This window comes from Pseudopodoces humilis, chromosome 5 (assembly GCF_049639895.1).
Source record: "Pseudopodoces humilis isolate 2021_Gansu_Grassland_sample_001 chromosome 5, ASM4963989v1, whole genome shotgun sequence".
Lineage (NCBI taxonomy): Eukaryota > Metazoa > Chordata > Aves > Passeriformes > Paridae > Pseudopodoces > Pseudopodoces humilis.
The window spans coordinates 39,053,544-39,080,579 of NC_142204.1; the positions used below are offsets into that span (position 1 = coordinate 39,053,544).

The 27,036-nt window shown below is 37.6% G+C and overlaps 1 protein-coding gene across 4 annotated transcripts; it reads right to left on the reverse strand.

Annotated features, from left to right (window-relative positions):
- Positions 1-27,036, reverse strand: CPSF6 (cleavage and polyadenylation specific factor 6). 4 transcript variants are annotated; one of them, XM_088054853.1, is made up of 11 exons: positions 26,931-27,036; positions 16,254-16,463; positions 14,991-15,094; positions 14,118-14,263; positions 13,281-13,454; positions 11,643-12,147; positions 10,333-10,425; positions 9,217-9,332; positions 8,723-8,876; positions 7,935-8,126; positions 1-414 (listed from the first exon to the last, which is right to left on the reverse strand). In XM_088054853.1, exons 1-10 carry the CDS (start codon positions 26,988-26,990, stop codon positions 7,940-7,942), a joined length of 1,749 nt encoding a protein of 582 aa, XP_087910979.1. In that variant the 5' UTR covers positions 26,991-27,036; the 3' UTR covers positions 1-414; positions 7,935-7,939. The 4 variants fall into 4 exon arrangements, with proteins under 4 accessions (XP_087910979.1, XP_014104375.1, XP_005519405.1 ...); XM_014248900.2 differs by having other exon boundaries at positions 7,935-8,129; XM_005519348.3 differs by lacking the exon at positions 10,333-10,425.

Below are 27,036 nucleotides of genomic sequence, written 5' to 3' on the forward strand. Positions count from 1 at the left end.
CCCCATTAAACAGTTTATTACAACACTACATCTACTGTAATCAGTGGTGCTGTGTACAGACATTATATGAACAGTTTAACATGAACAAACTACTATAAAAAACAAGCATTTACTTGACTTTTTTCAATTGCTTGCACATTATAATTGCCAAATGTATATAACCAGTAATAAAGTTGCAAAAGCTATAAGGTTTAAATCACACAGGTTTCCCTCAAATAAAACAGTTAAGCAACATAAAAAAGTAAAAGAGCTACTGGTTACCATGTATGCAGATTTGCTTTATTCAGATCTATTCCTGTTCATATTATCCATGAATCCTTACAGGCTCAGTTCAATCACATGAAGCAAACTGCTGGACAAGCATCTTTCCTTGAAGAATGTATCTTGTCTTGCACGCTGTTCCTCTTCCTTCAGCTGTAATGTGTCAAAATTTGTGATGTAGATTTTGCTAGTCCCCAAAACACACAGAAAATTGTTGGCTTATCTATACATACACAACTCGTGCATCTACTTCACCATGACGTTAACTAACATAAAACACCCAGAAGCAGTAGCTATTCATTTGTACTCATTGTTTTATAATACAGTAATTAAAAATAAGATTAATGTTGCTGTACAACCAAGTTGAAAGAATATGAACTTCACAGTTAAAGTACTGATGATAAAAAAAAAATAACTACTGCTTCTATGACTGACTGCAAAATTTATATAGAACACTTCCTAAAGTATGCATTCTGCAAGAGTAACTGAACAAGAATTTAAAGTAATTTTACCACAATTAGATTTTTACATTTTTACCTGCCCACTTACATAAATTTTAAACTGGTTTGACATTTAAATAATTAATTGATAGTATAATGAAGTGGATGGCTCAGAGCTCAGTAACATTTAAAAGTACACAGAATCTGGCACCAGTACGTCAAAAGACTAGTGGGGCAAGCTGGATGGGGTTCACATCTAAAAAATACACACTTGCAGTTATGCACAAGAACCCACTTTTCAGTGAATACAATGTAGATTTGCAGGTTTCCTCACCTACTTGCCCTTGGAAAAACCCCCAAGCCCTACTTCCTATTCTTATCTATTTTGGCAAATCAGGGAACCACACAATTCAAAGTTAATTACTGTAAGAGTTCACAAAATGCTTGGGATGGTATAATTCCATACACTGGATTTCAGTTGAATTCCATTACAAAACAATTAGCTATCTTAATTTCATTAATTTCATTAATAATTCACAATTTCAACATTCAATAATTTCAAAGTAGTTTCAATCAAATTATTTTTAAAACCCAACACATTAAATTATTCATTTGAAAACCAAGACATTTAGAGAAGCAATTTCACAAACGTGCAACAGTACACAGCTGTCAAATATTCTTCAAGTAGTATAAAAATTTAAAAGCTGGGAAAACTAAATACGCAATTTTTCTTCTTCATTTCCTCAAAATGACTGTCAACAAGAACTTAAAAAAAATCCAAAGTATAACCAAGTAGACCCTATACACTACAGTATGCATATGAACTAATCCAAATCAGTGAGTGAAATTTCTTCTCTTATTCACAGATTTTGTTCCCAGATCTGGAATGCATCAACAAGTAACTACTTTTGAGGAAGCTCCTTCCCCAGAGGCCAATGTTCCCATAGGAGTTATGTTACTTTTGAAATTAATTAGTAGCAAAGTGACTGACAAAGTGCTACTTCCACAAGAAAAATATTGTTTTAAAGTTGTGAGCTAAGTGAGCAAAAACAGACAGGAGAGAATCTCAGTTTTCTAGTGGGAAAAGCCAGTACCTGACAGCTGTGAGACTGCACATCAGAATTTGCTGCTCTCATCATACAATTGCTGCAGCCAGAATTATGGATCTCAATTATGTCTATAGCAACAGTTAACAGATCCAAAGCGCCCTATATAGATTTATGATACTACCATCTTCAGTTCCTGGGAACAATTTGCTATATTTGTAAAGGTACTTAAAGAACTACAGGAACTCTAAAGAATGCACAATAATGTGAATTTAGGATTAATGCTTTTTGGTATAGGGCTCTTAAGATGGTCAGAACCACACTGAGCCTTCATTTTTAGAAACATGGCCAACTAAAATCCAAAGTGGCGTACATTTTGGTTCCAAGTATTCTGCCACTGTATCTTGGCAAAACTGGAAACCCTTGTGGTTCCAAAAAGAAATAAATCTGTATGGATTATACCTGTGTGCTCAGCCCCTTTTCAGTATTCTACAAGCAAGTAGAATATTGAAGCAACAGAAAACTTTTTAAAAATTAAATCTCTAGTCAGTAGTATTTCTTGGCATCTTTCCATCTGCCTCAAACTCATACATAAGCTATCTGTCCCAAGCACGTGTTAGACTTGTACAATTTAACACCAGACAACAATGAGTTTCTCAGCATTTCTACCAAAATTTACCAAATCTATCCAAATTTCAGACTTAGGTGTTGAATAGAAATTTTGTGGTTTAAAAGTTCAGGGTTTATGCCAGAACATTTCACGAATGAAATCTCAGTACTTGAGTGATCAAACATTTCCGTATTTATGCAAGATGCAACTTGAGCATTTTTTTCCCCACAAAGACACACTCTTACAACAAAACCCCAATAGATTTCTTATATATATATATATATATATGCATCTCAAAAGCATCTTGCAATAGCACCTCTATTTTTCCCTTTAATTCCAATTATCCAAATATTCACATAAAAGCTTTAAACAGCCTTTAAAATTTTGAAAATTCTACAGCAATTTTAAAGCTGTATATACATATACCCATCAAGTTTTGTTAGTAGTTCATTTTCAGAGATTGAATTTCAATCTCACATGTTCACATTTCAGTAAAATGCACAATATACATTTGTTATTATATCCTAGAAGCTCCTATGAATTACTTCATGTAATTCTCCTTTATTTTATTCTATACATGAAGAAAAACACACAAACCAAAAATCCCACAGGAAGTATCAGCTTAAAAGCCAAAAATTTCTTTTTAGTTTAACCTACATTCCAGAATATCACAAAATACCCCAAATATTCTGATGCGTTAGCTATAACATAGTGAGAAAGAAGGAATTTCAAGCTTAACTATTTGTCTTTCAGCTTCAGAGATCAGCAGAGATACACATGTGGTTCTGTTCTGTTTTGCATACACGTACAGACTATTTCATCAGCACTAACACCTTCTCACATTTGCTGCCTGTTCCCCCCTCCTATTATGAGTGTACTTACCTGCTGTCTTTGTTCAGTCTTAGTTTATAATTTAAGATCAACACACCAACATTTTCATGATTGTATAAATAATTTTACATGGGGGAAAATCCTCCTAAACTAATTTAATTTGTCAGGTATCTTTCTTCTATTATCCCAGCCTGTCTATTCACCAAAACTAACTGATGAACAGAGAGGTGAGATCAGAAAATTCAATCTTGAGTTTACAAATTAAAAAGATATGAATTACTGGAAAGTATTCTTCACATTAATATACGAGGAAGAGACAAAAAGGTAGACTGAGCTCCCACAGGAAAAAAAAAATGAAGATCTCTCACGTGTCTCCTTTTTTTTTGTAAAAAGAAATCTTAGTTCTCAAACCACAATGAGCAAAAGTAAAAAAGTGAATTTTGTTCATTCTTTGAAGAACATTGCATCAAACCAACATTTTCACTTCTGTGTTTCATACACCTGTAAGTTTCTTGGGGAATTTTCATACAGATCAAATTTGTCAAAACTAATGAATTCACAAATAAAAAAGCCCAGGAAATGAGGAAAAAAAAATACAAGTGTGTCTAAGGACACCTCAGAAGTCAATAAAATTACAGAAACATATTCATGGGAAAAAGGTAATTAAAGTTATGCATTTGAAAATAAGTAGCAAAGGATATTCTGCTTATTTTTTAAATCCTTGTTTCACCCTCAGGAAAATCAGATTCATCTCTGAACATTAATAGACAAACTCTATGTTTCTGCAAAGCACCAGAGTAATGGTAAAACAGACTTTAAGAAGCACATAAACCAGTGGCACTGCTTGCCTCTATCATGATATTCTGGATTTCAAATAATGAGTCAGACGCACAAAGCATCTGGTGAATGCTAAATAGAGAAGAATAGTGCCAGCCCCACATAAAACACAGTTTAAAAAAAAAAAAAAAAGAGAGATTAGGTAAACAATATTCATAATAGCTTAAGACTAATACCTGATATAATTCTAGACAGGTATATACCCAGGTCTTGAACAATGTTACCACATTATTTACTTATTATTAACTAGAAGCTTATTATTAAAATAGCCTATTAAAAATAGCCATTTGCTAATTCATTACAAGGTTTCTTAAAAGGCTAATTTCATACCTCACTTGATGTTTAAGTGGGTATTAGCACAGTTACAGGACCGTTCCAACTTAGAAAAGCAAAATATAATGAATACTATGTAAGCCATCAGTACCATTTCCCCTCCTACTGACACAAAAAATTCCAACCATTGAATCACTTGAAAGCTGAAAGTAATTTCAGAGTGATCTGAGAGCAGCTTTTGAAGAATATGAGTCTCAGACTTCAAATTATTTTGCTTACAGTGGTTTGAGAGCAGAAAAATCAGAGAATAAACATGGAATATGGAATACAAAGTCTACATACATATCAACTGTTACAATGTTGTGGTTTTGTCTTTGCAATTCAATCCAAATCCAGTTTAAATAGGAAATAATCAATCAACCCAGTAACAAAAACAGAAAATGAAAAGCTTAACATTCAGCAGTTATAGAAATTCAGACAGATTAAGATTGGGACAATGTATCAGCTAGAAATACATTATTGATTATCAGTTAAAAAATTCTGCCTAATAAGTCAGGATTCATGCTGATGAAGTTACATTACTATTCTGTTTGTACACGTTAATTTTGCTGTTAATTCTTCTAAATGTCATTCTATTAGGTTCTCAGTTTTTTTGAGTAATACAGGTTAGACATTTGTCTTAAATCCATGCTTATCTTTTATATTTACAGGCTTTCTATGAGCAAAGGCAAGATGTTCCAAGGAAGCATTCAGTGTATAGTAATTCAAGAGAATGGACTGTCAATGTACATGATATCTTACTCAAGTGAAGGCACAGAAATCTTGCAACCATTTAATTTTAACTTGTGAAGTGTACAAACAGAAGTGTAAACACCTGATATGGTACAACTAAACTTTTTAGAGTTTTGCTGTTATAAACATATTTTGTAAGTTATTCCAATTTAACCCATCTCTACAAATATAATACAGTACAAACTGAATTTCACTGTTTACAAAAGTTTTCACAATGGACCCTTAGAATCCTTCTGAACTAGACGTGTAACACTTTGGAAAAAATGCCAGTACAGTATCACAGTCATGACTATAGGTACACAATAAGGAGAAATATAGGTGCCATTCACAGGGTGTAGGCACAGAGGCAACTTCATGTTTTCTGGCAAAACACAGTAATATGGGGAATAACTCGTTTCAGCACTGTTGATATTTATTAAATGACTGAGTGTTAAATCAGTTTATGACTATTATTCAATGTAAAAAATGAAACAAAAAATGTATGGGAACATACATCTTAGTGAAAATGAAACATACAAACCAGGAGATAACTACATTTCTTTTATGTGTGTGTGTGTATCAATATATAAAAAACAAAACTACAATAAAGCTCTTCTTCATTAAGACAGCAACAAGACACAATGTTTACAACTTAAAAAAATACCAAACGCTTTCATTCACATGTAGTATACTAAATTTGCCATTTAAATCAAGTTCTTAGGACCTATTTTCTTCACACAAGGGAATCTTACCAAGACACCCTTTTGAAAGAAAAGAGAAGTCCCAGCACACAACAAAGCGGAAGGATCTTGCAAATATAAATTCCACCTGAACTGAGACTGAAATCACAGCCTCAGTGTAAATTGTGCTTCAGAAATTATAAAATGCAACCTAATGCTGTTTGATATATGTTCTTGGGGTAAGAGAGTAGGAAATCTGTAGCTGGCACAGTAAATCTGTATCTATGTGCACAACACTAAACACACAAAAATTAAAGCTAGATTAGTAAAACTATGTCAGGGGTTAAAAAAATTATCTTTCAATCCAGGCTATTAACCATCTTTAGTGTGGTTTGCTCATCTCCACCAGAAGGAAATCACTCTGGAAATGCATCCATTACTCAGCTCAATGGTTACCTCTATTAGTAACAACTATTTGCAAATATCAAAAATATGCAGTTATTATAAAAGGTAAAAACCGAGTTCAACAAAAGAAATTACATTTACTTTCATTATATATGTATTTTTATGTTCTCTTTCTTACAATTAAGAACCAGAGTTGATATTTTTACTAAATTCCAGAAATATTTCTTTCAATCTATTTTTAATGGCAAAAAGTGGCATTAACAGAAATACACTGCCAACTTTATTTCAGCTGCCATGTTTTACTTTCCTATTTAAGCCTTTGACTCCCCTTCTCTAGCTCAGTTACTTCTTTTTGTGTCCCCTGCTGGTATAAGAACCTGAGACAACATCCCACTTAATTCACAACACACTAGAGCATGTGCTATCATAATTTGCTCTTTCCCAGAGGAGTGTCAGTGACACAAAAAGCCTGACTGAAAAACTGACATTTAACACAAACAGAACTGTATTTTCACTTAAAACTATACTACATTTTATTTGACTTCTATAAGTTTTGCTCTGTAACATCTATAAATGAACTTCCATGAATAAAAAAATACATGCAAATCTGGAAACTAAATCTGAGGTTAAATGTAAGAAATGGAAGCTGGGCAGACAGGCACGTCTACAAGCTTCAATTTCAGTGCAGATGTAGTGGAAGTTCTTTCAAAAAGGGAAAAGACCACTAGGGAGTCACTATTAGGTAGGGTTGGTTTCTCTTCAGTTGTCAAACAAGGAATTATGGGTGGCTTTAATTCCCAACCCTCAAAATGCTACATGATATAATGTAAACATTTCTATGTATTTTAAAACAGTACATTGAAAAGAATTATTGTTTAGCATGCTACTCTAGCTGTCTAGACATTTGATGCATAGATGACTTCAGATACATGAAACAAAATAGCGTGTTAGATAGTGAACAACCAGAAAAGAATCAATACTAGTGTCATATATTTGTTTACTAGTCTTCAGAAAATGACTTTACTACCAGAAGGGGGACAGACTGAAAAATCAGGGTGGTGGGCAACAACTGATAATAAATTTTACTGAAGGTTAATACCTGGATTTAGCTAGAAGGCAGAAGATACTGACAGGTCACATTTCATAAAATAAAGAGAAAAATCTGGTTATACTTCCTGAATTTGACTAAAACTCATCAGGGAAAAAAAAAACCAAAAACCAACAAAACAAAAACAACACAAAACAAAACAACAAAACCCACAAATACCAAAACCCACAAAATCACCACCGTACCTGTGCACGGACAATAACTGTGTGGACATTGAAATAATCCAAACACAATCTATGGAGGGCTAAATGCTGTAGACCTTACACAAGTATATTTTAAAATACAAAACTAGTATTTTTAAATACAATTAAGAAATAAAACCATAAAATTAATATAATCTTTTAAGATCAAAGGGAACAGTCTGACTTACTGCCTTTTTAAGAAGTGGTTCAATCACATTTCATAAAAACTGGAAACACTATTATCAGCCAAAACAAGAGGTGGCATGCAGAATGTAGAAGATAATTGTACAAATACTCGCGCCCTCCCAAGACCAGTGAATTACCTGTTGTTACTTACCTGTGTTCATGTCAGGTGCTGCAAGAAGAAAGTGATTCAGTACATACTGCAGGATCATTTAAATACAGACATGAATGGTATAAATAATCTCAAACCTAGAATGGTTACTTTTAGTAAGTCAGTAAAGTTGAAGAACATGAGAGAAATGCTCACCTTCTTTAACGGTGACGATATTCTCTCTCTCTGTCTCGTTCTCTGTCACGATCCCTGTCACGATCACGATGCCTCTCTCTCTCACGGCTTCTTTCCCGGTAATAGTCATCATGACGATCTCTACTACGTGATTTGTGGCGCCTACTTTTTTCTCGTGACCTACTGTGGTCCCTCTCTCTGGATCGCTCACGTCTTCTAAAAGAAATTACTTCATTAATTTTTTCTTCAAAACACTTGTCATCCCCATGCCAGTTTTGTAGTCTACTTATGAGTATAAATTTGACCCAAAACACATATGAGGGAAAGATCTGTTCATTGTGATGCATCTATATTTTTGTTTATAGCATTAAAGATACCTGGTACAAACAGTGGTGGCTAAGAACTCAGTTACAGGTAGTAAGGGGCACCCACTTTCTAATGTAGCAAGGATAAGTTGAAGCACGTACTCAGAATGGAGGATGACTGAAATAAGCTGGGAGAAATGCACCACATGTCAAATGATCACTACAACATGGCTGCTATTCTGCGTATGGGAAACGTGAGCCAAAACCACTAAATAAAACTAAGAGTTAAACTGAATCTAGTCAGATCAATTTTGAAAAGAAGGTTAATTAAAAGGCAGCTTTCCTAGGCTTAAGAAAGACTTATTATTTGGTTCCTTCACATATTTCTTGTGCAACTCAGCAAATCACTAACTTCTTACATGCCTTAGTTTCTTCTGTCTAAATTAGTCCTGTACTACACCTTCTCTTTTTTAAGTAAGAGCAGATGGAAGAGGAAAGTTTTACCTGGATCCAGAACCATAAGACTTGGACTCAATTCCATGAAGGCAGTCCTGAAGAGAGCTAATAAGTACTTTGCAGCGATCATCTGCAGATACTTTGGACTGTTTGATTAAGGAAATTGCAGTTACCAAGGTCTCTATAGCACTTCCATAGTCCCCTGAAAATGATGTAACACCAGGATCAGAAAATTATGCAAATTAAAACATAGATTTTTATCTGTAACAGTATTACTGTTTTGAGTATCTTCTCTTATACACCCATCTAGATAATTTACTGTAGCATCAAATATTAAAATACTGTCCAGATCAGTACTCCGAAAGTTTTCCTAGAAACTGACTGAAGCACAGTACAAAATCAGTCATAAGTTGTACCTAAATTCAGCACCCTATCAGGAAAATGTGGCTTAAGGTCTTTTCAGATTCCTACTTTAAAAAAAACAACTATAAATTCTTTTCAGATGGGTAGAATAGCAAACACATTAATTGAGTTTTACTAACCAGCACTGGCATCTGATACAGCTCTTGAAATGGCACTGCTTGAGATCGCTCTATTTCTATTCATGATTTCTTCAAATTCTGCTTCACTTAGAGGTGTCCTCGCAGCATCCATTTCTCTGCAAGCAATAAAACTAGTATTTAAAAGGTTAAGGAAAACCTCAGAAGCTATCATTGCAATTTCAACAATCCAAGTTTGCAACTTTAAGCAGTGACAAACAGAAAAGAAAGCAGGATCTGGGGTTGGTTTTGGTTTTTGTTAAGGACCATCGTTACAGTATAAAATCCTGAAAGCTTAAAAAAAAAACACCAAACAGAAAATCCCAACAAACCAACCAAACAAAAAAATCCCAAAAAGGCAATTAAGACATTGCTGTATAAGCAGACTTTTTTTTTTCATCCCATCTATTTCAAACATTCAGCAGCACTTAATATTGTGCTTGACAAATATTTACAATTTTTATAAATTCCTTGAAGGTACATAAATAGATATTCCCAGCTGAATGGATGTGGAAATTCATGTACATAGGCAATGCAGCTTTGAGCAAAATTAGAGAAAATTTTCATAACAGTACTGGAATCAGAACTATATGATCCTGTTTCCCAGATCTTAACTAAGACCAGAATGCTGTAACTTTTGAAAATGAAGTTATCTTTAAAACACTCAATTTTTTTAATGATATGTCATCATTTTACAGCAATTTTGTTTGTTTTTTTTTTTAATTTCTGGTCATGTTCAAGGTACTCCAATTTAATCTCCCTACTAGTCACAGTAAGGAGGAAGCAATAAAGCAGAATCCTCATACTCATTACACTTCAATTATCAGCTACCTATAGAGGGTTTGCAAAGTAACAGAAGTAAACCTAAATTTTCCCAAAAGTTTTGCAGTGTCCTATTAGGCAGTCTCTGTGTCACATAGAGAATTTGGAGAAATGTATTAAGAGAAAAATGCTGAGACTGTCAAACTGGCCCACTGCTTGATATTTCTAGAACAGTGTTAGTTCTTCTGGTAGAAAGAAAATGCAGAATAATAAGCAATGCTATCCTCTTAATTGCAAGAAGTGGAACAAGATCCTATAGCCAGTTTAGCATAAGAGGAAATGTCTAAAAATTCATACCTCCCTGAGTTTTGAGTATTATTTTTCGTGTGCCTCCCATAGAATGGAATATGTAATTTTTCTCTTATGGACATGTTATTTCCAGTGAAACGCCTATGATATATAATTAATGACAATTTAAATAGTTATGGATGATAGCTTCAACATTATTAATGAAAATACTGGACAGTAAGTTATACTGTCCTATTCCCACTCCTTCCCTCCCCAGACATTCTATAAACTGCAGACAACCTTGATTTTGTCCATCAAAAAACACCCAACACCTTCTAGTCTTATATTTCAGGCAATTAAGCCAAATGCTTGAATTTCTATAGTTATTTTTGTATGAACATCACATGTACAAATGCTTGGGGGGCATTAAACTTTGTGGTAAAAAAAGAACCAAAGCACAGCATCTTTGCAGGAAACATTTTAAGCCAGGAAAGTGCGTCTTATGCTAGCAGTACAATTACTACTGAAAAAATACAAATCTAACTATGTAAAACCGTCTCTCTTACAATTTATGCCAAAATTTTTGACAAATACAAGTATGGTGAAAATCAAGAAACAGTAGCAAGACAGGGATGCTTGAAATCACAGATGAAAAAGATGTTTCAAACAAGATGTGAAAAACTTGACAAGTCAAGTCAGGGACTTAAGAACTCTGTCGCAGAGAGGATTAACCACAGGAAAAGCCACTGCTACAAACACAGCAAGATTGCACCAAATGAGCAGAAACATCTTGATAGGAAAGGAACGTAAAAGTCTTGCAGTAAATTCACATCTGGCTTTTAAGACAAATAGTAAGTTTTAATTAAATCCTGAAGAAAAAAGGGACAAGCAATGCTGCTGAAAGATGAATATGGTATGAGCTTGGTATGACCTCAACATATGCACATATTTGAAAAAGAAAACTCCAGAGCATTCTTAAAAGGCAGCCTGCAAAGCACGATGATACAGATAAAAGTCAGAATTTCAAGTTAAGACAGAAGCACAACCAGAAGCTGCTGCATAAGAAGTGATATATAAGTTTACATGTAGAACACATGAAATGATGACACTGCCAAATACAGAAAAGACAAACAGTTCAGAGCTGAAAAGGGAAGTGAGATTACTGGTGTTGCATTTCAGGATTTTCTTCCTGCAGCAAACATGTTCCTCAGATTTATTCCCTTGGAGAAGTTAAGAGGGGCAAACGACAAGTTTGGAGGGATCCCTTCTGGCCCTACTTCTAATTGTTCCTAACATTTTCATTAAAAGGGAAAAATCAAACGCTTCCAACAAGAGGAGTAAAATCTGCTACCCAAACACATTAGACTAAAAGAACTCACCTTCCAGGTGGCCCATAGTCACCTCTGTCATATGGTGGAGGTCGGCCATATGGATCTGTCGGAGGTGGGCCACGGCTGTCTGAAGTGGGTATGCCACTATTGGCAGGTGGGGGGAAGAAAGCTGGATTCACATGTGGTGCTGGTGGTGGAGCACCTGGCGGTGGCCCAGGGAGATGTGGAGGAGGAGCAAGAGTCAGGGGTGGCCCAAGAGGGCCAGGCGGACGAGGGGGAAATGGACCCGGAGGTGGAGGTGGACCCTGCTGAGGTGGTGGTGGACCTGGTGGTGGCCCATAGCCTGGAACTGGTGGTGGAGGGCCTGGAGGAAGTGGCCCAAGTGGAGGCTGACCAAAAGGCTGTCCTGGAAACAGAACTGGTGGTGGTGGACGATCACCACGATTAGGAGGTCCAGCTAATGGAGGTGGGAGGACCTGACCAGGCGGTGGAGGGCCTGGTGGGCCTGGTGGGCCAGGAGGACCTAAGGGTGGACGTGGGGGAGTTTGTCCAGCTAAAATAAAAATAAAAAAACAACAAAAACAAACAAACAAAAAAACAAAAAAACAAATAAATAAAATTGAGTGAATAAATACAAAGAAATAAAATTATTCAAAATTCTTCTTTTTTTTTATCCTTAAAAACAATGACAAAAAATAAACCAACCCTCCCTCCCTGAACACTGTGCAACATGTACAAGACATGCGTGTTCCTGCTTTGGGTCCAGCAGCCTAGAAAATTTTTAACTTATCTGTATCTATTGATACTAGATATCTAGAGATATCTAAAAAGAACAACATTATCTTTAACATTGACAACTGCCCTCCTCAAATCACTTAATCACCTGCTGTTGTTTCCAAAACCCACAAGAAGATTACAAAAGCCAGAAAACATTGCATCTTACTGCAGCTAGTTTTTCATAGGGGCTTAAGATAAAATACATATTAAAAATATGGGAGAAGCTGTATTAGAGAAAGTAATGTAGATGCTGTATTGAAACCTTCTTTTAGATTCTCAGTACTGTTTTACCAATTTGACTACATCCCTTGGACTGTTGGTAGACAATCTATTACTGAATGACATTTACTAAAAAATATGTCAGCTCTAAAAAGAACTTCATTGCAGTGCAAACCTAACTGTTTAATAGATTTTTTTCTATATCAGATACCTAACTAAACACAAAGAACTCCTCTTCAAATTTCTGCTGTTTTAAAGTGCCTACTAACTGACCTGTCAGTGGGCATGAATCAAAGCTGAATTTCTCATTACATGCAAACTCGTACAACAAGGAAATTAGTTACTTTATACTGCAACACAGGCATTCTCAGCACATATAGCAAATCAGAAAATCTCAACTACACTACACTAAAGCCAAATTTACCTGCTAACATGATCTATTTTTATTTTTTTCATACTTAAATATGTATATTGACATAGTATAAAGAATGTATCTAAAAAAGCTCTTGTCTTGCTACCAAATTTACTTAGGTACAACTCCCTGTAGAATATCCGCAAAGGAACAGTCAAATCCTACAGTCTAGCTGTGAACACTGATTGTTTACTGAATTGCCTTGATCTTTATAATTTCCCAAGTAAGTATGCCACATTGAAACACAAGATTGGAACTCCATATATGCATAATTTTACCTGGGAAAGGTGGTGGTGGCCCTCCTGGCCCTGCCGGTCCAGGGAATCTGTCTCCACCTGGAATGGCACCTGGAAAACGGCCCCGACCTCTATTACTAGGTGGAAATGCTGCTCGTGAGCTTCCTCCTGGGGGACCAGCTTTACCTTCCCCAGACATCTGGCCAGACTGTGTGGCTGCAATGGAAAAGCAAAAGTGTCATTACATAGATGAAAACAGGTTAAATTACTTCAACACTTGATCTGAAGTTTTATGCAGTGCTAAAGCATGACCTTACGAGCACCAACTTGCTCCCCTTACCCAAACCCAATGCATTTGGGGAGGAAAACATTCTTTGCTAAAATATTATGCCCTATACTAAAGGAGAGGATCTGGAGAGACTGACAGTCCTTCATTCAATGAAGTCTAAGGCCACACTGGGAAATAAAAGATGTGCTAAAATGGAACCTCACAAATGGCTACAACATGGAACCTTCTCTTCCCCATTCTATCGTAAATACAGACCATTCACACATTAGAATTTAGTCCAGTCTGTTTACAAATGTTAAATTTCTAAATGCTCTTGTGCTTTTTTTTTTTTTTAAATTACATCCAAAAGAAATTGAGAAAGCATCTCCAGTGTGTTAAGACAAGAACTGCATGAAGCTGCAACCTTCTTTCAGAACGCAGCAACTCTTCAGTGTATGAAGTGGTTTAATTAAACAAAGATAACTTCATTCATCTGGACTCTAAGTACTTTATGGCTATTTTAAACTGTGTAGAAATTGTAAGACACTGCACTAAAAACCTGCCACTCTACTTTTTCTGCTTTTCCAAGACAGCACTTAAGTAAAGCTTACTTTTCCTTGACTGCATTTCAAATTGACTCAGAAACTGTTTATTACACGGAGTTACAACTGGATTCTGCCCATGCAATTCTCTTTTAGGCAACAAATCCATCAACTTTTTGGAGGATGCTTCCGATCCCACACCCACAAGGGCAAACCTGAGAGGAAACAAAAAAAGTTACACAATTTGTTCATTTTCTGACATCCTGACACCTCATGAAAAAGATTACACACAGTATGCAAAAGGATACTTGACAAGTTAGACACAGAAAATGTCTCACAGGTTTTAGTCCAGTTTTCAGAACAGATAAAGTAACTTATCCTAGGATGACACAAAAGAAGGAAACAAAAGAGCAAGTACAAGACGCATCAAAATTTATCACAACAAGGCAGCTTTTTGGTGAAGTATCAACAGACTACATAATGAATTCATATGACCACTGTATGCTCGTTGCTGCTAAAGAGACTTTCTGCCACATTCACGCAGTGAAATTTAGGTTGTCATTGAAAAATGGGCTCAGGCACTTACTTTAAACAGCTAATGGACAATAAAGATGTAAAGAAAGATTTAATAACGAAGGGTGGGGGAACAGCATTTACACTGAAGAAAAACAAGCATCACCACCACACCAATTAAAAATCTAGGAATAGTGTCAAATGAAAATAACCAGAAAGATTTAACTCACAAAATAATGAGACACACAATACCATCACAAAAACTTATACCTGAAATTAAAGTCATTAGTATTAAATTATATGCCAAATAATTTCTGGATCAATCAGCTAAGATAAGCAGTTCAAACACTGACAATTATGAAAACTGAGAATTCCTTCCCCTCCCAAACTTCAGTCCACATATAGAAAAAACAAATTACAAGTTCTTACCCTTTAGACTGGCCATTAGCACGATTTTCAAAAAATTTTATCTCCAAAATGTCATTTACCCCCAATGAATGAACTGCTTCAGTTAAGTCTTCATCTGTTGTCCACTGAAAAATATTTTTAATATTTAAGTATGAGAGCTTATCTAAAACACCAGGTAAAGGGCAACTAAATTTTCCATGGATTTTTAAGTGTGTGTGTGTGAAATTGATCCAGAGGAATACTTTACTCAGGTTGTCAATATATTCTGACTTTTGGAGTAGTCATTCTTATTTTACAATTCAACAATTAGTTCAGTTAATTCATGCACGTTTTACTGATTCCATTCATGTACTTCAAAATGGGACAACTTAAGAGTCAGGTCCTTTACTTACCTATTAGCTCCTGAAATACTGTAATAACTAATAAAAAAGCCACCTACAGTAAGAAATTATCAGAAATGAAAACTCATATGCTTATTTATCTTTTAAAACAGAATTTTGCATATGTGGGCCCTGAAGAACTTGATTTCATGTAAACAGATAAAAGCTCCATTTAATTCAGCTACTGACCAGCTTTTGCACTGTTTGCTTAGCTGCAATTTTAAAATGCTTTAGTTCTATACAGGTAATTGTCCTAAGGGCAACTGCAGTTCAGTGAGTTATCATAAACCTGTTCTTCTTGGATGGAGAAATAAGCCTCAAGACAAATACCTGAAAAGAGTTATGCTGAAAGAGTCACTGCCGATGGAAAAGGCCCTGGAAAAATGTGAAAAGTAATTTCAAGAAAATCCCAGAGAACCTTCAACCTCCTTTTAAACTAAAACCTTTAGCAAGAGTTGACTAAAAATTTTGTTTGTAACCTTGAAGTATTTACAGGTATGAAGTATTTAATAGTTTAAACTTGTTCTCCTTTCATTTGGTTCTCTGAAAACCTTAAGAACATAGTAGGACAAATATTCTTTCATAACACTTAAAACATGACAGATACTCTAAAGTTTATATTTACTGAAGACTTCCTTGATTTTTAAGACATCATGACAGGCTCTCCAAATTTCAGGTAAAAAGAAAAATGACCCCACAATCACAAATAAAAATTAAAGAAAATCAAACCAACAACAAAAACAAAATCAATTTTTATCAAAATCAATGGTTTTTGATACTCATAATACTTCATATAAAACATAATACTTCATATAAAACATTTTAAAGCAAAAAAAAAATTACAAATAATTAGGTTTATAATAAAAATTCATGTCTACAACTAAACAGCAGTTAAGATACTTACCCAAGTGAGATTTCCAATGTACAAGGCAATTCTCTTTCCAGTATACGTATAGACAACATTTGGTGCAGCTCCTTTACCTACATCATCCCCAACAGATGGTGGAAGAGAATCCATGTAATCACGATCCTCTGGAGCATCTCCATTATTTGCAGATGGAGAAATTACATCATCATACAAATCAATCTGATCATGCCCACCATATTCAGCCTCCTAAAATAAAAAAGATGTCTTGATTATAATTAATATTACATTTAAACTTATTGAAGCAGAAGTTGTGATAACTGCCATGTTCCACAGTAAGTCTGATCGACCACCTACACAACATCCTTGCTGAAAGTGCCAGTTCCATCTACATCAAAACATTATAAAAATCTTATGACTCCTATTATATTCTAAACTTATGAGGAAAAAAATACTTCTGGCCACTGTTTTCCATTCCAATACTTTTGCCCTTGCAATACAAGCAGAAATAAAAAAAAAAAATCTACAAACCCTACTCCCAGAATTGAATACATTAGAATGTAGAAGTATCATAGTTTAATCCCAGATAGCAACTAAGTACCACAAAGTTGCTCACTCACTTCTGCCTCGTCAACCACTCCATGGGATGGGTGAGAAAAATCAGAAAAAGGTAAAACCTGTGGGATAAGTATAGTTAAAAGACTGCAATCAAATGCCAGTCCCTGAGCAGTGATCAGCCCCTTCCATCCAGCTTCCACAAGTTTATGTATTGGGCATGATCCTCTTCCATCTGATGATTTCCTATAACACAGCAGGACGCATCGATAAACTAGGTATATTGCATCTCATTTTCTGGTAGTTTATTATACAATGAGGCCCCGTTGGCACGTGTTATCTCCTCCCATGGTGATATTCTGAAATCTCTGTGTTCTAGATAGTCCATGATAATTTCTAAGATTCTTGGGCAACCGGGACTTCCTGTTTGAGGTCACAGCAACCCACTTATTTCATGTAGCACCAGCTGCATGATGTGTAGAAGACCCTCCATTTGAACATCCAGCCTAGCACTGGCAGTCGCTGGGGAGCTGGAGGAGCTGTGCTTCAGCACCAATCCCTTCCAAAGCAGCTCAAGTCCCTTGATTAGACTCCAGTATCTCTTTCAGCTGGAGTATAGGAGGCCTCAGATACTCTGTGTCCCCAGTTCCAAAGAGAGGACCAGAGTCTCCCCTGGTGCTTTCTGCCAGGCACTGCCTGTAGGGCCATTTGCCCTGGCTGCAGTATAAAGCATATTTTTACATCTTACCCTACCCAGACGGGCCTGGGGGCTGTTGCATGAACTAGGTTCCATTTAATTTGCTCAAAACCTTGTTGTTGCTCAAGGCCTCATTTGAAATCATTCTTCTTCCAGGTCATTTGACAAAGAAGACTTACAATTAGACTGCAATCTGGAATACGTGTGTTCTCCAAAAACCCACATTACCTAAGAAAGCTCGTTAGTTGGTGGAGACATTGCTGCTGTTTTGTTCATCACATCCATTGGCATCTGACAACATCCATCTTGCCATTTTACTCCTAAAAATTCAATCTCCCATGCAAGTCCCTTGACCTCACTATGTTTTATGGCAAAATCAGCTTTTGGAATAATTAGAACTATTTTCTTCCCTTTCTCTAAAACTTCAGCTACTGTATAGCCCCACATGATGTTATTATCAATGTATTGCAGGTATTCCAGAGCTTCATCCCATTCCAATGCAGTCTGGATCAGTCCATAGAATTAGCACTATGTTTCCACCCCTGGGGCACTGGATTCCAGATCTACTGGATATTCCTTTAAGTGAAATAGAATTGTGGGCTGTCAAAGGTATTGAAACACATTAGCAATGTCAATTGTGGCCAACCACTTGGTAACTCTGGACTGCAGCTCGTATCAATGAGTCCAGTACAGCTGCACACAGCCATAGTGTGACTTCGTTCAGGCTGCCATAGTTCACTGTCAGACTCCACTCTCCATATTATACTTCCACACTGGCCATATGATCCTGCTGATCACTGCTTGACTCTCAGTTGATAAATCAGCTTGTGAATGGGAACCATGGAGTCTCAGTGCAACACCGTGGTAGCGACCAGCACCTGTTCTCTGACCTTCAGCAAGCCCAAAAGAAGAGTCCTCTGAGAGAACAGGCAAGGCAGGCTTCCTCCGCCTCCAAGGCAGTGGTACTGAACTCACACCTTTTGGGTCCTTGAAATACCTTCTGCTAAGATACTCTATGCCAGGGATGCACAGAGACTCTGGGCCAGACATAGGGGGTGTTTTTGCCACACTTTACCAGTCAGGCTCACTTCAGCCTCCAGTTCAATCAGCTGCTGGGTTCCCCTTTTCTTTCTCCAGAAACAGAAATAGGTTCTGCTCCTGCAGAGCTGGATGGCATTGGGGTACCCTGAGCACCAGAGCCTTCCACTCCTGTGGGCCTGACATGCCAGGCCACAGGATCCATACAGTCCTGCAAACTCAGCACATGGAAATGGCATACTCTGGACAAGTTTCTGCCACAAGGATTACATGCACTACAATTCTTCTGGGTCTGTGGGTGACTGTGCACTGTCTGGATCATAACAAAGGCACTAGATACCTCTGTGGTGGCTCTGGGTGACATGGAAAATCTTCCTCAAAGGGATGTCTTTCCTTCACACTCCACAGGAGTCAGCTCCCAAAGGCTGAGGACTTGTGGCCCTTTGCCAATCGCCTTGTCACTGCCTCCTTCCTTAGAAGGTGATCCCAGCTGCTTGGTTTCCCTGCCCCCTCATTCCAGGCTCATAGCCCTGTCACCCAGCATCCAAGCAGTCAGGTGATCACCTGGGTGATGGCTGAAATCTTTTTGCATATCCCACAGCTCTCTCAGGGATAGGGATTGAGTGGTTCCCTCTTGTTCTGCCTCTTCCTCCTATTCTTGTGATGGCCCTGCTTTGTTCTCCTTTACTAAACAATCTCTTGTGTCCATTTCTTCTGGTGGAAAGGGGTGACTGACACTGGCAGGGGTTGGTGCTCTGGTTTAGGTGCATCATCCATTGCAAGGGTCTGAGCACCTCCAGCACCTGCCACCAAGGTCTGAGTAGCCACAGTGCCTGTCACAAGGTTTGAGTAGCTGCAAATAGTTGTCTAACCCTAAGACCTGACATACAATCATGATTCCTGGCAATAGGGCCATGCTTGCTTCAACATCCCAAGGATATAAAAAAAATTTCAAGAGCTACTGTCATTAGCCAGGCAGAGAAGGCAAAGATGTGGGATCATGTCTCCTCCATAGGTTAACTCAGAGGATGAAAGGTAAAAGGTGTAATCATTGATAGTTTCCAGTAGATCACTTACAAAGTACAAAGACAAAAGCAGAGCTGAGTACAAGTAACAGATTAGTTTCACAACCAGCAATTCTGTTGTTACACGCCAGTGCTCACAGGTTCATGGGTTGATGCACAGAATGCCTTGGGTTAGAAGAAACCTTAAAGTTCCAAGCCCCCTGCTGTGGGCAGGAAAATCTTCCACTAGACCAGACTGCTTATGTTAAAACACAACACAAAAACCTCAGTCCAGTTCCCACAGGTGATAAACAGCACAAGAGGGAGGACACACTGGAAGTAAGGAGTTAAATGATGGAGCTCTGAGAACATGGAGAACAACTGAGAGCATGAAAACAACATTGTGTCCAATGACTATTAACAAATAACAAATATATAAAACAAATGCTTGTAACAATTTTGTTCTAGCATGTTCTAGTCAGAGTTGTTGTTTTCTAGACCTGTCAAGCCCCAGGATGGGTGACAAAAAAAGGGCTATTGTGGCTTAACTCCAGCTGGTAACTAAGTACCACACAGGTATTTGCTCACTCCACCCCCCAAACTCTGTGGAACAGAGGAAGAGAATTGGTGAAAAGGTAAAACCTGTGGGTTGAGACTGGAACAGTTTAATAACTGAAATAGAGTAAAATATAAAAATAATAAAGGTGATAATGAAAAAGAAGACAACAGAAAGAGATGAAATAATGCACAAGTGAGTCAAGTGATGCGTAACCACTGATGCTCACCACCTGCTGAGCAATGCCCAGTCCATCCACAAGCAGCAATCATCCCTCTGAGCCAACTTTCCCCACTTTACTGGACTCTCACAACCTGCTCCAGAACAGAAACTGCTTTGCCAGGTTTTGGTATCAGAGATATTTCAGCATCTACTATGAATTTGTATCCAGAAACTCACAGAAGCATCCCACACAGAATAGTTCAAGGAACCATATATGGCAGCTAGAGAGAACCAAGCTGGACTCCACAAACAGGCTGCAAAGCTGGCAGTGTTTGCTTTGCTTGCTAACCCAAGATAGCTGCAATCATGATCAAAAGATCCACTGTCTTGGAAATATAAAAATATTATCAACTACTGCTCATACAGTGAAAGTGTAACTAAAACAAATAATTTAAAAAAAACCAAAACAACAAACAGGTAAACTGAGTTTTGTCATTGTCAATCAAGTACATTTAATCCCTAGTAAGCTGAATTGTCCCAATAAACTTCAATAGAAAAATCTCTCTCCAAAGGCAAGCTTATCATAATTAAATTAAGGGTTTCATATTTCACCTCATCTACCCTGTTCTCAGTTTGATTCCTCCTATCACCATAACTAATGAAATCAGACACACAGAACTGCCTGAGACAGGCCTAAACATGACATCTTACAGCTGGATTAAGGTTGATGCCACAAGGCAATTAAGGAAGTCCTCTGCTAAATGTGCAGTAACTCTAGTCATCTGAGTATATGAATGATGACTTCAGGGAAGTAGAATCTAGTCTTGGTAGACAGATGCAAAAACACAATCACCGAACTTACAGCAGATGTATGTACACTAACATATCTCTCTGAGGCCAGCATTGCCAAAACACCAGAGTGGGCAGCAGTCCACAGCTCTGCTGCGCTCCCATAGCGACAACAAACTCCTTTGAAATAGATTGTTTGTATCATACAGGCTTTCAGATCTCCATCAGTGGAGAGAATTATTAAGGCAGCAGAGTCTGCATATAATTGAGAGGGGGCAGGGCAGGCCCAATAGCATCAGTGTTTTAATTTAAATAAATAAAGACACAAGAGAAAACCTGATGTTGTTTACTAGAATTTCTTCTCCCATCGTGCTGGTTTTGCATCCAGCATGAAATTCATTCAGTTACTGATCTGTCAGCAAGGTGTGTGCTTAGATGATTAAGAATGATCTGAACCAGCAACTCCAAGTGTAGACAGAAGAGAGGTGTCCTGGTGGATGTTGCACAAGATCCAACAACCCTTTCTCCTTCATATGTGTTCTGTGGAAACTTACCTAAACACACCCTTCCTTCCTAGATGCAGAAGAGTAAAAAAAGTACAGGAAGTGTTACTTCTCTAGTCTCAGTTCTGCCAGTATCAGGAACCAGCTTTGACCTCTTCCAGCTTCCTTAGTTACAGGAAGGACATCAAGCATGACGAGAAATTATTTCTTCTCAATTACTAACTCCCAATCTTCCAGATAAATGTGCTAAGAAATAAAGTAAGCACCGCTGTTCTGGCCCCCTCCAAAACCAAATCAGACAGTAATGCGTTTCCAAAGTCTACATTTTAACTAGACATGAAAATACTGAATAAATGCTGATAAAGTCTGAAATATTTTTATCATAAAATCAGGACTGAAATTCCACATTCTGTGCTAAAAGGTGGAATTGGGTGAAACATTCCCATATGAAAGCCATGAACTTAAAGAACTTCATGTCCAGAACGGACAAGCTTAACATCTTATTTCTTTTTTTGAAACTTAATGGTCATACTCCTCTGAGCTGCAGAGAATCACTTACTTCCTTTACAAGTGCTGTTTTGAAAATGCCTTTTGTTGTTGTTAAGCAAAATTTCTTCAAGCTCTTCACACATCTGTTAGACTTGCTTTTTCTACAAAACTTTGTCCAATTTAAGAGTTAAACACTAACTTACACTTCCAAAAACACATTTAAAAAAATGAATACAGTAAATAAAGTTTCATGAAAAACATTTACTGTTGCTTCTGGGGAAAAAAAAACAAAAAACAAAAAAGTAAACTATCCAGCTTCCCTCTTAGTGGTTTTTTTTTCAGTCAAGTTACCATATTTGTGGCCAAAAAACTTTAAGCACATTTTAGTATCCTCACTTAATAAATTTGTAGAATTGAAGAATAACAAACAAGAATCTTTCTGGTCTTGATTAACTGTCTGAACATACAAACTGGAACATTAACAAAAAAGGCAGCCTTTGATACTTCTAAGATAGCAAACTGCCTATGGCAGAATTGGACAAGTTTCTTTGACCACAGGATTCACATTTACTCTACAGGCCCAAATGTTCTTGGCACTACAACCGGCACAGCACTAAAATTTAAGCAACATGATCCCTTGTAACTAAAAATTACAGAGTAATTAAAGAGTTACAAAAAATAACTAAAAATTCACAAACAAAAATAAACATACACAGTATCACTGTTCACATTAAAGAGATGTGAGATAAGAAGGCCTGAAGTTTTTCTGGATTTTGATATTTACCAATATACAGTTTACCAATATACAGAAGTTATGTTTTCCCAGGACCCCTTGCAGCAGAACTGGCAAAATGCTGTCAGGTATTGTGGACATATTTTATAATAGATGGAGGTTATGTTTTTTCTAACCAGGACAGCCCTACTGAGCAGAAATTTATTATACCACAATGTGTCCATCCCTTCCCATGATAAGACACCTGTCTTTTCAATATAAAGGCTGTTTTTAATAACTGGCCTTAAGTAGCCACTAAACGCTAGCTTTTATTATTTATCACATACAAAAAAAAAATTTCCTTTGTGTTACAGATCTGAAGTCAAGACATTAACACATTCCTAAGATACTGTAGTTTTCAGATAACTAGTCTCTTAACTGTTTTTTCCATCTAAATCAGCTTTATTATCCAGCTACAAAATGCAAAATTAAAAGTGTTTCATCCCTAATTTGTTAGCATTTAAATACCAAAATAGAACACTTAGAGGCAAGTTTAGACATATTCACAATGCAACTATCCAAGTTTACTCATTAAGAGTATAAACAAAGCAAGCATCTTTTCCACAGCATTAAAATATGATACCCTTAAATTCTTTTGCATCCTCTTTCTGACCAGAAAGATTTTTTTATATATACATGTGTAGAATAAAAGTTTTTACTGTTTAGCTACATGCATGAGCACATGTGGGGAAAAACTCCCAAGTCTGAAAATGCAAAGCTGATCAGAGCATCAGGGAATTTGACAACACATGGTCAAATCTTCATGACCATAAAAAAGCAACCCAGTTTGCTGACCAAACTGGCAGGAAGCCTCAAGTCAGACCCAAACTGGCCTCCTGCACAAGCTCCTCATTATCCCTGTACCACACAACAATATTCTAGGGTTTTGCGTATAAAACCACACCTTACTATTTGCTAAAGCACTCCAGCCTTACTGAGGGTCTTCTGTCCTTGAGAGTATGCCATCCTCAGCTATTTTTACACAGGTAACAGCTCTAAAAAGCATCACAAACTTCCCTCTCTTGAAGAGCAAGATATTTAACATGTAGGGAAATCCTCAACATAAAATATTCCATGCAACACCTATTTCTAACGGGGCACAAGCAATGCATGCAGGAAGTACTACATTTATGAGGCTATCATCTCAAAATGAGACTTTAAATAAATAGAAAAGACTGCTGGAAGTCTGCGTAGAAGAAAAAAAAAAACCAACTCAACCAAGTCCTCCAAGAGAAAAAAAAAAAAAAAAAGAAACCACAATTTAAACAAAATTGTTCAGAGCCAAACTGACTAAAGCTGTTAGCCCAAAGACAAAAAATACTATTATGAAGAACAATAAGTTAATAAAAGAGTAAGAGGCAACACTGACAGACGATGAGCTTTAGATGGAATAGGAAATATGCATTTTCACTCAAAAGATCTGATATCAAGTTAGTCAGTTCATTGCAACCAACACTAAATACAGCCCAAGACAGTTTGTGGCTGTCATCCATCTTAGCTAGCTTGTAAACCCATGGCTCTGGTCTTTATTTCACCTTTATAACCTATGGTTCATTTAGCACTAATCAAGCAGAACATCCCTACCCTCCTCCTACTTGGAAAAAAGGCATTAAAAAAAACCCAGATTACCATCAAAGATGAGTACCTTGAGGTGCAGAACAAGACAAAACAACCAAGAGAAGTTTATCCAGTCACAAGGCCTAAATGAAGGGTTAACTCCAGATGCAAACAAAAGTTTTGGCCCAGATTGGGTATAAATAGAGTTATGTACTAAATCCAGATGAACAGCAAGTTCAACAGTGTATTTTTCAGTCCCTGTCACTGCCAAAACCAGTGGAAAGGGTTTCCATAGTCAAATTCAAAAAACAGTAAGTCACAAAAATGTAGAGCAACAAAATAAAAAAAAAACTTCAGTTAACAGATGAAGACAATTTATTTTTAAAATACAGTGTTCTGTAAAATGGTCTTTACATAAACAAATTAATAATGCAAATCACTTTCTCCCTAAAGCATTTTCTTAATTGTCATCTTCACACATCCACATAACTATGTTCCATCTTATCTATTTAAGCTGTCAGCTTCAAATAAGGAACAGCAATTTATGAATAAAAGTTCCTAGACAACTTTTCTCAATGATTAGAAATTAAGAGAATTAAGAGGTAGTAACTAATACAACTTGCCTTCTTTCATATATGTCAGAAGGAAATGGGTAAGTACAGAGGCATCGATCTCTCACAGTAAAACTTTTATATTGTCTCAATACTTGCTCAGTTCAACAATATTACTTTAAATAGAAAGTCACAGAAATTAAATTAGGAAAAGAACAAACAGCACTTTTTCGGGATGTGTTACACAGACAAAAACACAGAAGAAAATCCCCTAAAACTAACAAACCAAACCCCCAAATTCAAGCTCATGGAAAAAGGGCACTAGCCTCCTCTCACCTTTCTGCCCTATATTTTGCAAGATTTATGAACTGAAGCAACAGACTGCATAAATGCAGGCCCAACAGAAAAGCAACTGGGGGGAATACAGCAAAAAAAGCAAAAGGGTTCCCTGCCTGCTGGATTAATCTGAACTAAATTATCAAAAGCCTCATTTCTACCACCAGTTATAGAGTATATCAACAGTAATGATGACCTGAGTAGACCAGGACCATGTGAGTGAAACAGATCACACGCATCACCTTTGTTCTGGCACTGTCTTTAAACTATACTTACTATACATAACTTACATTACTATACATTACTTACACATAACTATTCTACTCTGAGGGCTGCTGCAAACATGAATTTACACAAACACTACCTGACACAAGAAAGGTTTTTTTTCCCTGAAAAATCTGATTTATTATCAGTTATATCTAGAATTGATTAAACCAAATTCAAATTATTGTAGAATTTCAAAAAAAGTACTCTTCCATTGAATGGTGTCTGTCCTAGGGTTCTTTCCTGTTTAAGTCCATATAGTGGATCTTCAACTGTAAGGAGGAAACCCTCACATGCAGACAAACTAAGAGTAAATCAGTGCTTTTCATCATCTCCTTTTAGGATGGCATTCTTTCATAGTATACCTTTATGAGATTATTAATACTTAGAATTACTGTATTTATTAATTGATATCTGAAATAATAAGTCTTTCGAGAAAGCTACAAGTTGCTGAGAAAGTTACAAATTACTTGTGACTTCCAAAACCATTACCTATTTCCCAGTTCTCTGTAGGGCAAGCTGGCATACAGCTGGGCCCCGTAAGTGCGTGAAAGTGAAGTTGTTCCCGGTTATTTATGCTCTAGGGCAGGAACAAAGCAATCTAGGGCAACTCAACCTGGAGAAGTGCAGGACTTGCTAACAGGACAGATGGAATGCAAAACTGATACAATCATCGCAAAAAAAAAAAAAAAAAAAAAAAGGAAAAAAAGAGAAGACTAGAAAAGTGGACTACTTCTAATCCAGAGAAGTTGTTTATTTCATCAAAATTTCCTCAACAAAATATGAACTAGTCCTCTAAAAAAGGCTTGCGCCACTTTTTAAAATGGAAGATAAAAACAAACAAGAAAAAAGAAAAAATAAAAATAGAAAATAAAAAAAGCTGGATACTTTCTCCAGTGCTGCAGAATAAAGCCGCACTAGTTCCGCCTCCCCCGCAAAGTGCGGCCGAGAAACAGCCACCGCTCGGCGGCTTTTTGATTCATCTGCGAACAATGGTAGTGCTTCCCCTCCGCCGCAGGCGGGAAGGGGCCGCTCTCCCCGCCGCATCCGGGAGGGTCCCGTCCGCCGAGCCGGCGCGGGAGAGCCCTCTGGAGCGGCCTCTGAGAAGGCAAGGCAGAGAGGGAGGAAGGCTGCTAAGAAGGGAAAAAGCGAGGGAAGGAAGGAAGGCGCTCGGCCCCGGCGCGTCCAGCCCACCGGCAGCAGCCGCCTCTCAGTGTCAGGAGCGCTCTCCACCCAGCCGGGCCCGCCGCCGGCACCCGCGGTCCGGGCGTGAGGCGGCGCCCGCCCCGGCCCCGCGCAGCCCCGCGCTCGGCGGCGGCGGGGGCGCCCGAACAATGGCGGCGGCGCGGCCGCCGCGCTGAGGGCCCTGCAGGCGGCGCGGCTACGAAGGCGGGCGAGGGAGGGGAGCGGAGCGGAGAAGCCGCGCCCGCGGGCCGCGCGTACCTGATTGAACTCCTCGCCCACATCGGCGTAGATGTCGATGTGGTCCACACCGTCCGCCATGGTCCCACCCGGGGCCGCCGCCAGCCGCGCCCGGCTCCCGAGCCGC

Bases quoted from the DNA above. Each gene is read 5' to 3' on its own strand.
- CPSF6 (XM_014248900.2), bottom strand. From the start codon at position 26,990: ATGGCGGACGGTGTGGACCACATCGACATCTACGCCGATGTGGGCGAG. The intron at 14,264-14,990 runs GTAAGAACTTGT...GTTTCCTCTCAG, and splicing joins GCTAATGGCCAGTCTAAAGG to GTTTGCCCTTGTGGGTGTGG. The intron at 12,148-13,280 runs GTAAAATTATGC...TTTTTATTTTAG, and splicing joins GCCACCACCACCTTTCCCAG to CTGGACAAACTCCCCCACGT.